The 14,353-nt window shown below is 40.6% G+C and overlaps 1 protein-coding gene across 1 annotated transcript in view; it reads left to right on the top strand.

Moving 5' to 3' along the window:
* The window catches only part of LOC139729829 (protein phosphatase 1F-like), a 32,098-nt gene extending 22,808 nt beyond the window's left edge, over positions 1–9,290 (top strand). Inside the window, exons 4-7 of the mRNA XM_071640755.1 lie at positions 128–322; positions 1,869–2,012; positions 3,618–3,711; positions 7,510–9,290. Coding sequence (XP_071496856.1) covers positions 128–322; positions 1,869–2,012; positions 3,618–3,711; positions 7,510–8,555 — 1,479 coding nt within the window. The 3' untranslated portion in view covers positions 8,556–9,290. The remainder of the gene's footprint in view (positions 1–127; positions 323–1,868; positions 2,013–3,617; positions 3,712–7,509) is intronic.
* The last annotated feature ends 5,063 nt before the right edge of the window (positions 9,291–14,353 follow it).

Raw genomic sequence — 14,353 nt, forward strand, 5'->3', positions numbered from 1 at the left:
TAAGACACTGAAAATCTTATATCAATTATTTGTTGACAGTGTACAAGTAAGAGAAATAGAACAGACCTTGTGTTGGAATGAATTTCTTTCGATAACTTGTTTCGTCTGGCCTGCTTTGTCGTATCAGAATCCTGACGGCAAGCCACGTGCCTTCTACGCAGTCTACGATGGCCATGGTGGCGTGGATGCGTCGTACTACGCGGCAGCACATCTTCACTTGCACACCATTTTCCAACCAGACTTCACGGAGAGCCCCACCAACGCCTTGAAGAAAGCCTTCAATGAGACCGACGAGGCCTTTATCCAGAAAGCCAGCAGAGAAGTAAAGAGCCTGTTTGTTTAAGTTGAATTAACCATTTGAATGCCGATTGCACAGAAAACCTCTATCTATCTATCGATCTATAGTCCTTGGCGTAGGAAGGGTTAATTGTCTTTCCATGATTTGGACATATTACTTTGTACAAATGTATCACTTGTTTCTGAAGAGACATTTTCTCTCACTCATTTCCAAGGACACATTCTCCTTCTTTCTCTCGTGTCTTAAAGATGTATTTTATCACTCATTTCTAAAGACACAAACAGAGCATAGCTTGCGACAAAGAAAATTCTCGCACATCTTTCCAAGAATACAGTAATTTTCCCTCTCTTATTTCTACAAATACAGCTTTGTCATACTTGTTCTCGTCCATATTTTCAAATTTGATGTCTATTTAGTGCTTCATATCTTCAAATCTGTAATCATTAATATAACATTAAAGACACGGTAGCTTGGATACCATGCTGTAGGAAGGCTGACCGGACTCTTTATATTCGAGAATCTCCTTAACATATTGCGTCCCCCATACAAGTTATAGCTGTATCTCTGATCTCTATGCACATTGTAAGTGCACACAAAGCCAAAGAATCTCTACTAGAGTTGAATGGTACCCTTACGTTTTGATGCATGTATGTGCTGATTGGTAATTATTCTATTCTAGCAGAATAGCGCCAGTCATAGTTTTCAAATGTACCCCGGTAGGCAGCTGAAGAAAATCAATTCTATCTTGCCAACCTTGTCTCCTCACATTATATGGTCTTTAAATACAGAAATTTTTCGACAGAAAACTCAACTATAGATAAAAATGCCTTGGCATCAACTCAGCTTCACAAAAAACAAATAAACCCAATTGGAAACTTGCCCTAAGTATAAGCTGACATAAAAAAGGCTGAAGATCAGCAATATAAAATGTAAAATTAGGCTAATGATACAGAAGGTGTTGCTCATTCAATGTCATCATATCATATCATACAGAGTCACATGAGTCATTAAAAATTTCTTTTGATCAGGTGATGGATATATTTCAAAGAGTGCTTATTTTTTATTCAGAATTTCTCTGATTCTATATGAATTAAAGCCATTGACTCTGTTAGATGTATATCTAGAGCAGATCTTGCTCGGGATATATTTCCCATGAAAAGAACCTCAAGATAAACTCTAATGTGTCAGTTGCATTGATGGTCTATTCTCAGCAACAACAGCAGAGCTAGAGCACCTATGATGCAATTATTGACAGTTCTGATATGATGCCTTTACCTGAACTCATAGGCGGCAAAGGTTGAGATTTCATTTATCGCTTTTAATACTGTGCTTCCGAAAGTGGGCTCATCATCTTTGTCATCACCTCACTGCCAAAATGAATCTCGCTTCCAGGCACGGGTGTGGCCCATCACCATGGTTCCCATTGTATCTTCTCATCCAACACTCTATTGCCATTTCTCCCTGGTCACTCTGGCTCACCTGTCTAAAGCTTAGTCATCTTAATAGCATCTCACCATGAGCATAACCATCACTCTCATGCATTTTTTGGTGCTTCTCGCCAATGTTGCAGGGGCTGCGGAGCGGAACCACGGGTGTGGCCGTGGTAGTAGAACCAGACACTGTCCACCTGGCTTGGCTGGGGGACTCCCAGGCCGTGCTGATGCGAGATGGGAAGGCGGTCATCATCATGGACCCTCACAAACCCGACAGAGAGGTGTGTGCCCAAGTAGCATGTGGAAATCTTTCCTCTTCTTTTCTTGTATGACCTACTCTGTTTGTTGGAACGTATCTGCTACGTTAGACTGTTCCAAAGCTACCTTGTGTGGGTAATTCTAACTAATACCCTCACTGATGTGCTATAATTGTATGACGTATCTCATGTGGAAAGAGATGGTTATTCTTGTTGGATTTGTTCCTTTTGCCTTGTTTGTTTACAACTCTATGAGCTGTTTTCCTATTAGCAATATACTTTAGGTGATTGAATATTTAATGGGCCAATTTCCACTTTCATCAAGAGCCTCATTAAGTTTTCATAACTGTGACATTCATAATCTCTTTCGTGGGCAATCATTACAATAGATGTCATTATGAGTTTAAAGGACAAGTTCACCTTCATAAACATAAGGATTGAGAGAATGTAGCAATATTAGTAGAACACATCAGTGAAAGTTTGAGGAAAATCAGACAATCCGTTCAAAAGTTATGAATTTTTGAAGTTTTTGTGCAGTAACCGCTGGATAAAAAAGACTACTGCAGTGTATAAATAACTTAGATGTCACATGCGTACAACAATATAAGGAAAATATAAAGAGAATTTCACAAAATTCCATCTTTTGAAAAAAGTACACATTCCTCTGACTCGTTACCGACAAATGTTATGGGTAATATTATTCCCCCTGCCTTTAGAAAGAGGCAAGTCAAGTGCTCTTTTATTATGCGAAAAAAGTGAAAATATGTTGAATTTTCTTTTACATTTTCTTTATACTGTTGTACGCATATGACTCACAAGCTGTAGTAGTCTCCTCATCCAGCGGTTCCAACACAAAAATTTTAAAAATTCATAACTTTTGCATCGATTGTCCAATTTTCCTCAAACTTTCACTGATGTGTTCTACTATTATTGTTGCATTCTCTCAATCTTTATGTTTATGAAGGTGAACTTGTCCTTTAATTACAATGGCAATTGTAAAGTTTAAAAATATTTTTGTTACTGGCTCATTTGTGGATTTATTTCCAATTTAGAGATAAGTTGATCTTGTTGTGAAATGGGTCATGCAGATTGAATGCACAAATTCAATGATGAATCAAGAGTGGACTGTGTAGGTGCTTAAAGGGTGAGTACAGTTCTAGTCGAGGTGAGGATTTAGCTTTTAATGTTTTGCGAGATATTCAGAAACCTCTCTATGAGATGTCAAAGAGCATGCAGTTCTAAGGGGTATCAAAAGTTTATTCAAAGAAAATCGGTTTTGAAATGGCTGAGATATCCAAAAACAAGGTGAAACGAAGAGACCCTAATATTAAAGTTGTGGCATGTCGCCTTTTATTATTAGCACTTTTTTGGATATCTCAGCCATTTGAAAACCAATTTTCATCAAATAAACGTTGAATCCTTCTTAAAATGACATGCTCTTTCATATTTCATAAGAGGCTTTTCATTATTTCACTTAGGAATGTTCAAAACATGAATCCCCACCTCAACCAGTACTGTACATTCCCTTTAAATACTATATTTAACTCTGTGTGCCGCATGATGTTTCCTATCAGTATGTGTGCACATTCGACCTCATTTTTTTTTCTCTCTCACTTACTTTGTTCCCAGGATGAAAAAAAGAGGATAGAAGAGCTAGGAGGCTGCGTGGTGTGGTTCGGAGCATGGCGTGTCAACGGCAGCTTGGCTGTCTCAAGATCAATAGGTAGGACTACAGAGACTCCAACCCCAAGCACCTTCTGATCTGGAGATTCTCCCGTCCGAAATTCCTAGTAACCGGGAGACTCCAAGTTAATGTGTGCGAAGCGCGAAGTTCCTAGGGTTTTAGATGTTCTCTGGTGCTATCTAAGGCCTATTTTTTCCGCATACAATAGCAATAAGTAAGAAATTCTTTCCACCGGGATACACAGAGCCAGGGCGGGAGAAATCAAATTTCAAGCGGGAGAACGGGAGATTTTGCAAAAATGGACTTTCGGCGGGAGATCTCCCGTCGAAAACGGGAGAGTTGGAGTCTCTGGGACTAAAGGCCGTCAGTCGAATGCACAGATCTCAGTGGGACTTATCAGGATATCTCATTTGTTCGTTCATGCTGTACATACAAGCGAAGCCGCCACGCTGTCATGTTACCAGCACACAATTTTAGGGACTTGCAGGCATTTTCCAGCAGAGACTGTCACCAAGATCATGTGATGTCGATGAGCTCCATACACAAATGTATGGGTGATGTGTGTGACAAGATGGCGGTGATGTGTGTAACAAGATGGCGGCACGGTGGCTTCAGAGGGATTGGCCAATGAGATATCCAGATACTTCCCATAGAGATCAGTGGTTAGATACATGTACCAACATACAGCACCTTAAAAGATTCTTGTTACTCAATTGGTCGATTGCCATATCACATGACTTTCCCTGAAAAACAAAAGTGCCATTGCGCACTTTGCTATCAAGTGTGCGAATGCCGTAGAAGTAAAGAAAAGTATTACTGTTTGGAATAGTGCACAAGACAGTATCTGCTAACTTGTACAGCACAGTGTTGTAAATTGTTCATTGTACATAGTGTGGCCTCTGTCTCATACATGGCGGTGAAGATTTTTTTTCATTTTTTTTTTAATGTTCTAGTAGTTATTGTGATTTTGCAATAACCATGAGAATGTTGCTTGAACAGATCCAGACATTCATTATCATGAGTAGACAAGAATTTTCTGTGAATGCATCACAACTCCTGGTAGTGAGTATGGCATTGCAATTCTTATTGTTTTATTTTCAGTTTAAACCCCACCCCCCCCCCCCCCAAAAAAAAAAAAAGAAAAAAAAGAAAAAAGAAGGAGAGATGAATAAATGAATAATCAATAATCAATAAAAGAGATCCTGATATTCATTGTCATGTCTAAACATAGAATTCTGTGTGATTGCATTTACTCTCCCATACTGGCCCTGGGAACCAAGCTACATGCAATGTGGCATTGCAGCTACGCTACTACCCTCCCCCCCCCCCCCCTTTCAAGCCTGCCTATTCAGATGTGGAATGGAGCTGAATTACAAGACCATTATAGGCAGACTAGTATGGTCCTAAACTCTAATCCACTGGGTCACACTCTTCCGATCAATGTAGGGAATTTTTGGTTAATGTTAGGGCTTTGCAAGAGCAGATTTTTCTGTCTCAAAAATTGTCAAACACGCTGAATGGACAAGTACCTGTGCATCACGCTTTCTGGACTACACCTTAAGTACGTTTGTAGCAAGAAGTTGTGTCAGGTTGTCTAGGGTACCAAAGTAATGATGCCCAGGTCTTTTGTTACAGCTTGGTTGGAACCAGGTGCGTGCATAAGTGCTCGGGCCAGGTGAGGTTGTTTAGAACCAGTTACCATGGCGATGAATGGCGATGACATCACACTCTGGTACTCTTTTGTCTTTGCCATGGTTATCCCAACCTTCGCACTCCTCGCTGCAGCAGTGCCAGGCTTTGAGAGAGAGAGAGTTCAGTTTATCATTCACTTGGCAGTGCATCAAAGTCGTGCAGCGCCCCTTGGCTGGACCGCCGTGGCCGTTCAAGGGCCAGCGTCCTTGAAGACTGACCTTTGCTCGGCCTAATGAGAGGGGAGCACAGCTGATACATGAGATAGCTTTCCTGGTAACGGACATTGATCTTTCACACCGTTTCACTGCAGGAGGCGGGGGCATGCTGTCAAAAACTGCTTGTAAATCACGGTCATGTGAAATGCTTGGGTGATGCATTGTTATATGCTCCTCTAATCAATGTTTCTCTGTTTCAAGTGCAGAACTGTTGCTAGATCATATTTCATTGAATTTTGTCGGTAGTTTCTTTCATTATGCTAATATTCATCCTTATTGATACAGTCACATAACCAAAGAGAAATAGACAAGTAGATTTACAGACATACAAAGCAAGAGCTTATCGCATACAGTCTTTATGTCAAACTACATAATTATATTCTTGTCTCTTGAGGTGCTGTGCAAATCATTCAAGTTGTTGACGAGTCAGATGTGAATTGTCTGTAAACCATTAGAATTACAAGATTCAAAATTTTGATAATCAATATTTTCTTCACAGTTTTTGTTTTGTTTTGTTTTTGTTTTTGCTGACTACAGTGTATAAAGACAAATTATGAAGCTACATTGTAGGAAGAAGTGTATAGTTTATTTTGTCTTCATAAACTCTTAAAGGATTATTTTTGCTCTTCCACCAATAGTCTTCAAGAAAATGTTCTATGTGAACCATCAATAATTCACAATAGAATTAGACATATTTTGTGGAAATTATTCATGTGTCTGAAATTGTATGTTCCAACATTTCACCAGTAAAAAACAGTAAATACACATACTTTGTATTTCAAAAACTTTTTCTTGCATTGATTTAACATTGTGGATGTTTAATCATTCTTTTCTCAAGTGACAGCTGGAAGAAATTATATCAGTTTAACCCTATTCTAACTGGGCTATTTGAGACCAAGTTTTTACTGAGGGGGGGTCAATTTGACCCTCCCTTCAGATCTCAGCCGCTGATCGTGCGATCGCTGCAAAATTTTGCCTGAACATAGAGCCGGATGTCAACTACAAGATTACGTGGTCATACAGTAGAAAAATGTTGATTTCATATTTTTTAATAAATTAATTATGCAAATTTACGCATGAAATCATATTCATATTCATAAAGAATGAAGGATTGCTAAATTTTTGTGTCAGAGTTCCTCAAGACACATCAAACAATTTTCTTGTAAAAAAATAGCGCAATCAAAATCAGTTTCTTTTGTTTTTTATTGTTTTGTTAATTTCTTATGTATTTTATTGTTTTTTCGACCTTTTGTTTTCTATTGTTTTTTGGCCAAAATTTGTTGCAGGCACTATTTCAAGCTTATCTACATTAGAATTGATTAATGTTAATGTTCAAAAGTTGAAATAATCTAATTTATATGAATTAAACAAAAAAACACAATTTGCATTGGATTTGCACACGAAATCATGAATTTGAGCTGTTTTCGGGTTGACATGCATACGCAAAACATTGCGTAACTTCAGAACGGTGTACCCGGACGTCGCGAATTTGGTCTCAAAATATGCGGGAGACTTCAATGAAAAAAGTCATGAAACGACGCGGCAAAATCTTTGCGCGTTGCGGAATCGTGGTGTGAAATGTCGAGGGGGGGTCAATTTGACCCCCCCCCCCCCCCCCCCAGTTAGAATAGGGTTAAACAATCAATTTAGGACATAATCTCTTGTCATCTCCAAACTGTTTTTTTTTTTTTAAGTGCTGTAAATTATGTGTGTAATCTCAAAACTGTACAAACTAGTACAATGTTAGTAGCCAGAGTTTAATGTAGAACACGCTTTCCCACATGTCAGGACATTCGTGGGTTACTGTTATTCATCACAAGTCACATCTGAATGTGGGTTAATGAGGGAATCTATTTTAATAGCAGCCATCAATGATGTGAAAATGCCATGAATTTTCATTTATTTCTCTCAATTTATTGTATATCCACAGGTGATCCGGACTACAAGCCGTACGTTTCCAGCGATGCAGACACTGCCATTCTACCTCTTGACGGCACCGAGGAATGCATCATCCTCGCCTGTGATGGCCTCTGGGATGTCGTGACGCCGGAGGACGCCTGCAGCACCATCATGGACTACATCAAGTCTGGCAGCGACCTCTCCGGAGTGGCCACAAAGCTCGTCTCCATGGCGAAAGACAGCCGCTCGAACGACAATATCACGGTCCTGGTCGTCTTCTTGAATCCCCACAGGCATAGAAGCGAGCTGCCCAATGACGTGGACAAGGACGCGGTGCAGGTCACAGAGAAAGGTGATCAAGAGAGTGAATCGGGGAGCACGGAGAGTAGGAGCGAGAATGCGGGGGACAGTCATCCAAGGGACAGCAGCTCGGTAGCAAGCGAGAACAATTCAAGTCCCAACGGTGTATCGCAAAATGCGCTGGATGCCAACTCGAACAATAACAACATCAACCGCAATCTTGGCCGCAAGGATAGCAAAGTGAAGAGCAACTCTGCCCCAATGACCAGCGGACTGGTCATCAAGAACGGACCCAACGTTATACTCAGCCCCGCCCAGAAGAGGGCGGCAAAGCGGCGGTCAGCCGCACGGAAGTCGGCGAAGGAATCGGACAACAAGTATTCCAGCTCGCCAGACCTCACCTCAGATTATGCAAAGACGAACTCCATGCCACTGGCCAGGCGGCGCAGCTCGCTGACGAAAAAGACGGTGCCCGGCATCCGTCGCAGCTCTAGCACTCCGCCTGCCCACGCCCTGCAGAAGCAGAAGTCGCCAGTGGGCTCCGCGGCGGACGACGCGACGGTCACTGACCTGACCGTGGGCATGCGCAAACTGCGGAGCGGCAGTGCGAAGAAGGCGGCGCCCGTCCAGCACAGCTCCATGCCCATCACCCTCAAGCCAAAGAGCCTCACCAGGACCCGCTCCCTCCCGCGGGACCCCAAACTAGCCTCCGTCATGAAGGGCAAGATGGCCGCCAGCAGCAACGCCGGCGATCCAAGATCCGATGTCCAGCGCTGAGAGGAAGACCGGCGGTGGGTGTGGCAGACGCTGAGCCACGATCAAGCTGAATTCTTTTTTTTTTCTTGATGAGGAGAAGCCTCGAGAAGAAAGATGACTGACTGGGGTCTGTGTGAGATGTAGTAGATAGACAGCTAGCCACAAGGTGTGAATGTCTGATGTCGAGAGGTAGCATCTGCCTCAGAGCTTCTCTAGTATGGCACAGAGGTGATATATTCAGGATGACATTTTGTTTTGTGGATGAAGACCGCCAAGAGGATACTAGTTTTGGATGGTCAAAGTATGAGCTAGCGCCAAATTGTTGAAATTTTTGTCAGTCATGATACGGATAGATTGTGGAGGATATCTTGTGCAGGCAGTAGCTCAGGTAACCCCTTGAACATTCAAGGAGGCTGGTAGAGTAAATGTTTTTACTGAGAAGAATATAGCATATGAAGGAATGAATGAAGTGATGACTGGAAATCATGTTCAGTGCTGTTGTCAGCATTATGTGTAAATGTCACTCAGACAAGTCTCATAGAAACAGACTGGCTACAATTCGTTGGATATTTTTAAAGCTTATAGGCAGCAATGCTGTAAGCTGCAAGACAGAATACTGGCTAGTCTTAACACACCAGACCTCCATGTGATCGCAAAGCATTTTAAAAGTATTGTAACACACATCCTTGAACAAAGACTAACCCAGACAAAATATCTGTTGAATGATAGATGTGCATGCATCACTCACCAAGTGAATAGAATGTCACCTATAAGTAGCCAGACTGGCCCTGGGTGCAGCTGAACAAGCCAGGTACTGCAAAGTATCTAGTCTGTGTACCTGCCTGTATGATAAGCAGTGCTGATGTGAATCATTCACAATACTGACTTACTGGGAGGATTTTTTTTTATGCCTCCGCAACGAAGTGGCCGGAGGCATTATGTTTTCGGGTCGTCCGTCCGTCCGTCCGTCCGTCCGTACGTACGTCCGTACGTCCGTACGTCCGTACGTCCGTACGTCCGTACGTCCGTCTGTACGTCCGTCTGTACGTCCGTCCGTCCCGTTTTGTTTTTGTCGATATCTTAAGAACCGTGTGGTGGTTTTATATCAAACTTGGTATGAGGGTATATCCTTGGGGGATAATACTTTGTGTGGATTTTAGGGTCACAGGGTCAAAGGTCAAAGGTCGCAGGTTATTTTGTGAAAAAAAATTGAAATTTCATGTTTTTCTCCATATCTCGCAAATGGTTCAAGGTATCTTCATGGAACTTTATAGTATATATGCTTGTACCGATGGGCAGTGATTATCTAGGGAAGTTGGGGGTCATGGGTCAAAGGTCATGGGGTCAAAGGTCAAGGTCAACTCCTCAAAATGTCACTACTTTCCTGAAAATGCAATATGCTGGAAGGTTTTTTCTTAAAACTTGATGTATGGCATGTATTACCCCATATATATTTTTGAGGAAGTTTCTTGCCAAAAGGTCAAAGGTCAAAAGGTAAAAGGTCAAGTGAAAGTGCTAAATTGCACTTTTTCCTCCATATCTCGAAAGTAACTCAAGGTATCATCATGAAACTTACATATTTATGCATGTTCAGCCTAACAGTGATTCTCTTTGGAACTGTGAGGTCAAAGGTCAAAGGCCAGGTTTAGATAATGCTATTTTCCCATTTGATACTGAAATTATACTTTTTCTCAATACCTTGAAAATTACTCAATGCATAAACTTATAAAAGGGTCAAAAGTCAAGTAAAAATCATCAGTTCCCCAAATACCTGCACTCTGACATTTTAATCATTCATCCAATTGAACCTAGTTCTAGGAAAGTGAACATTCAGCACATTTGTGTCAAACCTGTCATTTTAATATTTTGCCAATTGTGTGAAACTGTCATCACACATTGTCAAGACATTGTACTATAGACCTAATAGGAGAACCATGCATTATGGCGGAGGCATATCAGTAGCTGTAGCGATATATCTAGTTTTTTTTTTTTTTTTTTTTTTTTTTGGGGGGGGGAGAGATAAAGAAATCCTAGCCCATATCTGCTGCAGTTCTCTTCATAACAGTGATTATAATTTGTGTTGTTTCTGTATGCTGTACAAGCAAAACAACAGTGCTAGTGGTATATTTGTCACTAAAAGATAGAGGCAACCAGTGTAAAACTGAGTTGAAGGGATAATACATTAAGCTTTTGCCCTCCCAGTGTGCTATACATGCATGTGTCGAGTTTAAAATCCACCAAAATACCTACCTTGCATATAATGACCAAAAGGGAAAAGTCACATAACCAGTTCATTGTAGTGCATATATATTTTGCCCACAGCATGGCAGCGTAAATTGTGAACCTTAAAAAGAGGACCATCAGATTATATTGATATAACAAATATAGTGCAACTCAAAGCAAACTGTGATAAGCAAGCTGCATCACATGAACAAATGAAGCCAAAGCAGAGATGTCTGACTGTGTGTTCATCCTTTTTTAAAAATATATATTAAGTAGATAGTAATATTTTTATTGTGTTCTTTTTCGAGGTGAAAATATAGATATGGCAGACTGTGCAGAAATTCACTGCCTGGCCAGAGGTGCCCATAATGTACTTTCATTTAACCCTTCTGCGATATTTGTGTGCAGAAGTGAGGTATGCAAAATGTTGACACCAACACCTATATATAAATGGATCAACTATCTGTAATTCTCACACGAAACCATGGTAACAGAAGCACTGACTTTTACAGCATAGCTTGTTATCAAATGACAGCATTGCAGGATCTATAAGCTGAGGATCTCGACAACTGCGTAAAGGTTTCTGTAAATTTCAGTGGAAAATGTCTACATTCGGATCTGTACATTTTCTAGCACCTTTTGCAATCTTTTATACAAGGATTGACATTTGTGTATGTTTCTTCCCCCAGTATAATGACAAGCCAGTGAGACTGGTGAAAGCGTCTCTTTGCACCGTTTTGCCCCATTTAATGGGCCTGTACTCCACTGGAGGCATGGGGGTCTAGAGGTTGCGTAGTGTGCTTTCAGTGAGAAGGCCTGGGGTTCATGTCCTGATTTCTCACTTGCATCAGTATTTGCTTTAAATTCACAGTTTTCATGTCTACCCAGAGGTATAAGTGGGCACTCAGTAGAAATCTGGACACGAGAGTACGTATGTAGATTGATTTAGTATATTTGCGTCATATAGAAGTAGACTGGCCAGTGTGGTATGAAGTCAATGTAAGCACAGAGTTCATTCCCAAGACCAGGTAAACTATGAAATGAAAAGAAGTACAGTATGATCACTTCTTGGTGGAGATTTGCTATGTAAGGAAGAAGTATTTTTGTCATTTTGTCATTATACGACTATCCTTTCGCTGGCGGGTCAGTGTTACTGTAGACACTTTTACATGTAGTGTTTTTCTGTGATTCGGAGAAGACTTGACCTCTGTTAGCCTTTGATCTTGACCTTTGATCCCATCACTAGCCAAAGGGTCAATAATGATGTGTTCATGGACACAGGAAGCATGCCAATGAGTAGATATTGCCTTGATGTAGTAGATGTTACCTTGATGGTAAAACCACTGATCTAGAGAAACACATATGAGACATAAAGTTACCTCTGCACACGTATCATCTTCCAGTGTAGTACTTTGGGATGTTTTTGATATTTGGTATTTTCTATTCCTTTCCTTGTGTACCACATATAACAATGGTTACCAATCATTAGTATAGTAGGGGAAGAAAATAAGAAGGTGCCTTGCACAAAGACTATAATGATCTTATGTGTGCTGTTAAATGCACTCCACCGTCAATGCTGTATGTATGTACATTACTGGACATGTGTGATATGGTGTTTCTGTGCATTGAAGGAAAATATAACATCTCACAATTTTATGTGAAGAGACACTTCTCTGGTATGTGTAATGAATGTTGACAGTGAGGCCTCTTGGGCAAATCAGAGTGGTTAATGGTCCTTTCACAATCAGTGCCCGGGCGCATTTTTTACGTCCTCTTGAGGGGCACTTTAAAGTGCAAAGATCTGTCAAGACTTCGCTCGGACAGGTAATTACCAGTCTGAGAGCTTGTAGCACATTGACAAAGTGACATAACTTGGTTGAAGTGGAACTCATCGTGTGAAAAGGGTTCCATGACATTTGCTCCTGCGACAATTGCTCCCATGAAATATTTGCACGCTGTTAAAACTAAACTACAGAAAAACCGGTGCATGCATTTATTTTTAGTCATTTGGATAATGATAATGGTTTGTTCATTGGAGTTCCAGACTCTCAGCTGAAAGGACTCCAACGGATACAAAATTCAGCCTTCATTGGTTGCCCGTAAGAGCTTGTATCAGGTTTAAGATTTTGACCCTTGTATTCAAATGTTTTCCGTTGGTTGTCCGTTAGCATATTAATGCAATCTGTCACGCACATTTACGCAGAAGAAATTGCGTAAACCATGCACTGGTTTAAACCTCCTTCATGAATATGAACTTATGTGTCTGTGCTACATGTTTTTGACAAGTTGGAAATGTTTGGCATGTATAATACAATAATTTGTGTAGACTTTCTTTGTAATTACTGTTGTACAATCTTCCAGAGTGTAACATTCCACGCTGGTCATGTATCAGCTTCATCACTGGACCCCCTCACAATCTACCTCTTTTTAGACTGTTCCCTGTTACGTTTTATTTTTTTCTTAACCCCATTGCTACTCAGCACCTCATTGTTTCTATGCAAAGTCTATGGGCATTGTAGAATCTGGTGGAGGATTAGGTTAACACTGTGCCACAGAGTTTTGTGGAAGTTTAAAGGGCACACCCTTCCGCACCACACAAGTATGATATGCAGTTTGTGTTTCCTTTAGTGTGTCTTTATGCAGGTCACACTCTGTTAATAATACCTCTTGTTAATTTGAAATGTAACCTTTGTGTCAAGCCCAACACTTGGCAGAAAATTTACCATTTCTTTCATGTTTTCTCTTTGTTTTCTCTTTTTGTGCTCTTATATATTTTCAGCAATTAACAAAATTGGAAATTGTGTGGGTTTTTGTTTTTTAATGATGAGGAACAAATCATGAAATAAGTGTCAGATTTAAGAGTTTGATATGCTCATCATTCCACAGGCCTTGAAAGAGGCTCTGAACTGTATCATTCAGTAATTTCCTCATCAAAGTTGGGCTACAATTGCTATCGACTCCAAATCTAGTCCTTTCATTTCCAGACACTATTTGTCAGGATGATGTGCAGACACATTGTCAGCATCCATCTTCATGGGTGATTATCAGTGTGAATTTTGACAGGGCTATTTGGCATAGGGCGCCGTGCTTGATCGTAATTAACTCCTTTTGCTATCAATCTGTCTGTATGGGAGCTATTAAAGCCTTACAATGTCACATAGTGACTCACTGAAGGTGGAGAGTATGGGTAGAGGTTATTGACTGGTGAAGTGACGTATTGGGTCATCATAGTGGAATGGAAGGCGGTAGTAATATCTTTGGGTATCATTACATGACATTATTCATGTACATCGATGAAGGGCAGTTTGTCAGTCAGTTGTGACATTGTATGGTGACAAACCCTATAAGTGCTGTAGCTTGACAAGAGAAATCAGATGAGGACTAAAGTACGAGTGTAAGTTCACAAAAAATATTACGGCCCTCAGGACGGTGATAGAAAATGGGATTGAAGGGTAATACCTGGGTCATCCATTCCCTCTTGGAGGTAAAGACAAACAAAACAAAATGGATCTGCTTCAGTGGAAATCAAATGAGGATGATGATTTAATCGCTGTTATTGAACTTTTAAGTGTCCTTGTAGAAGACACCTTGATACA

This window comes from Diadema antillarum, unplaced genomic scaffold (genome assembly GCF_040938485.1).
Source record: "Diadema antillarum isolate AM-2024a unplaced genomic scaffold, OU_Dant_1.0 seq00000266_RagTag, whole genome shotgun sequence".
NCBI classification, from domain to species: Eukaryota; Metazoa; Echinodermata; class Echinoidea; order Diadematoida; family Diadematidae; genus Diadema; species Diadema antillarum.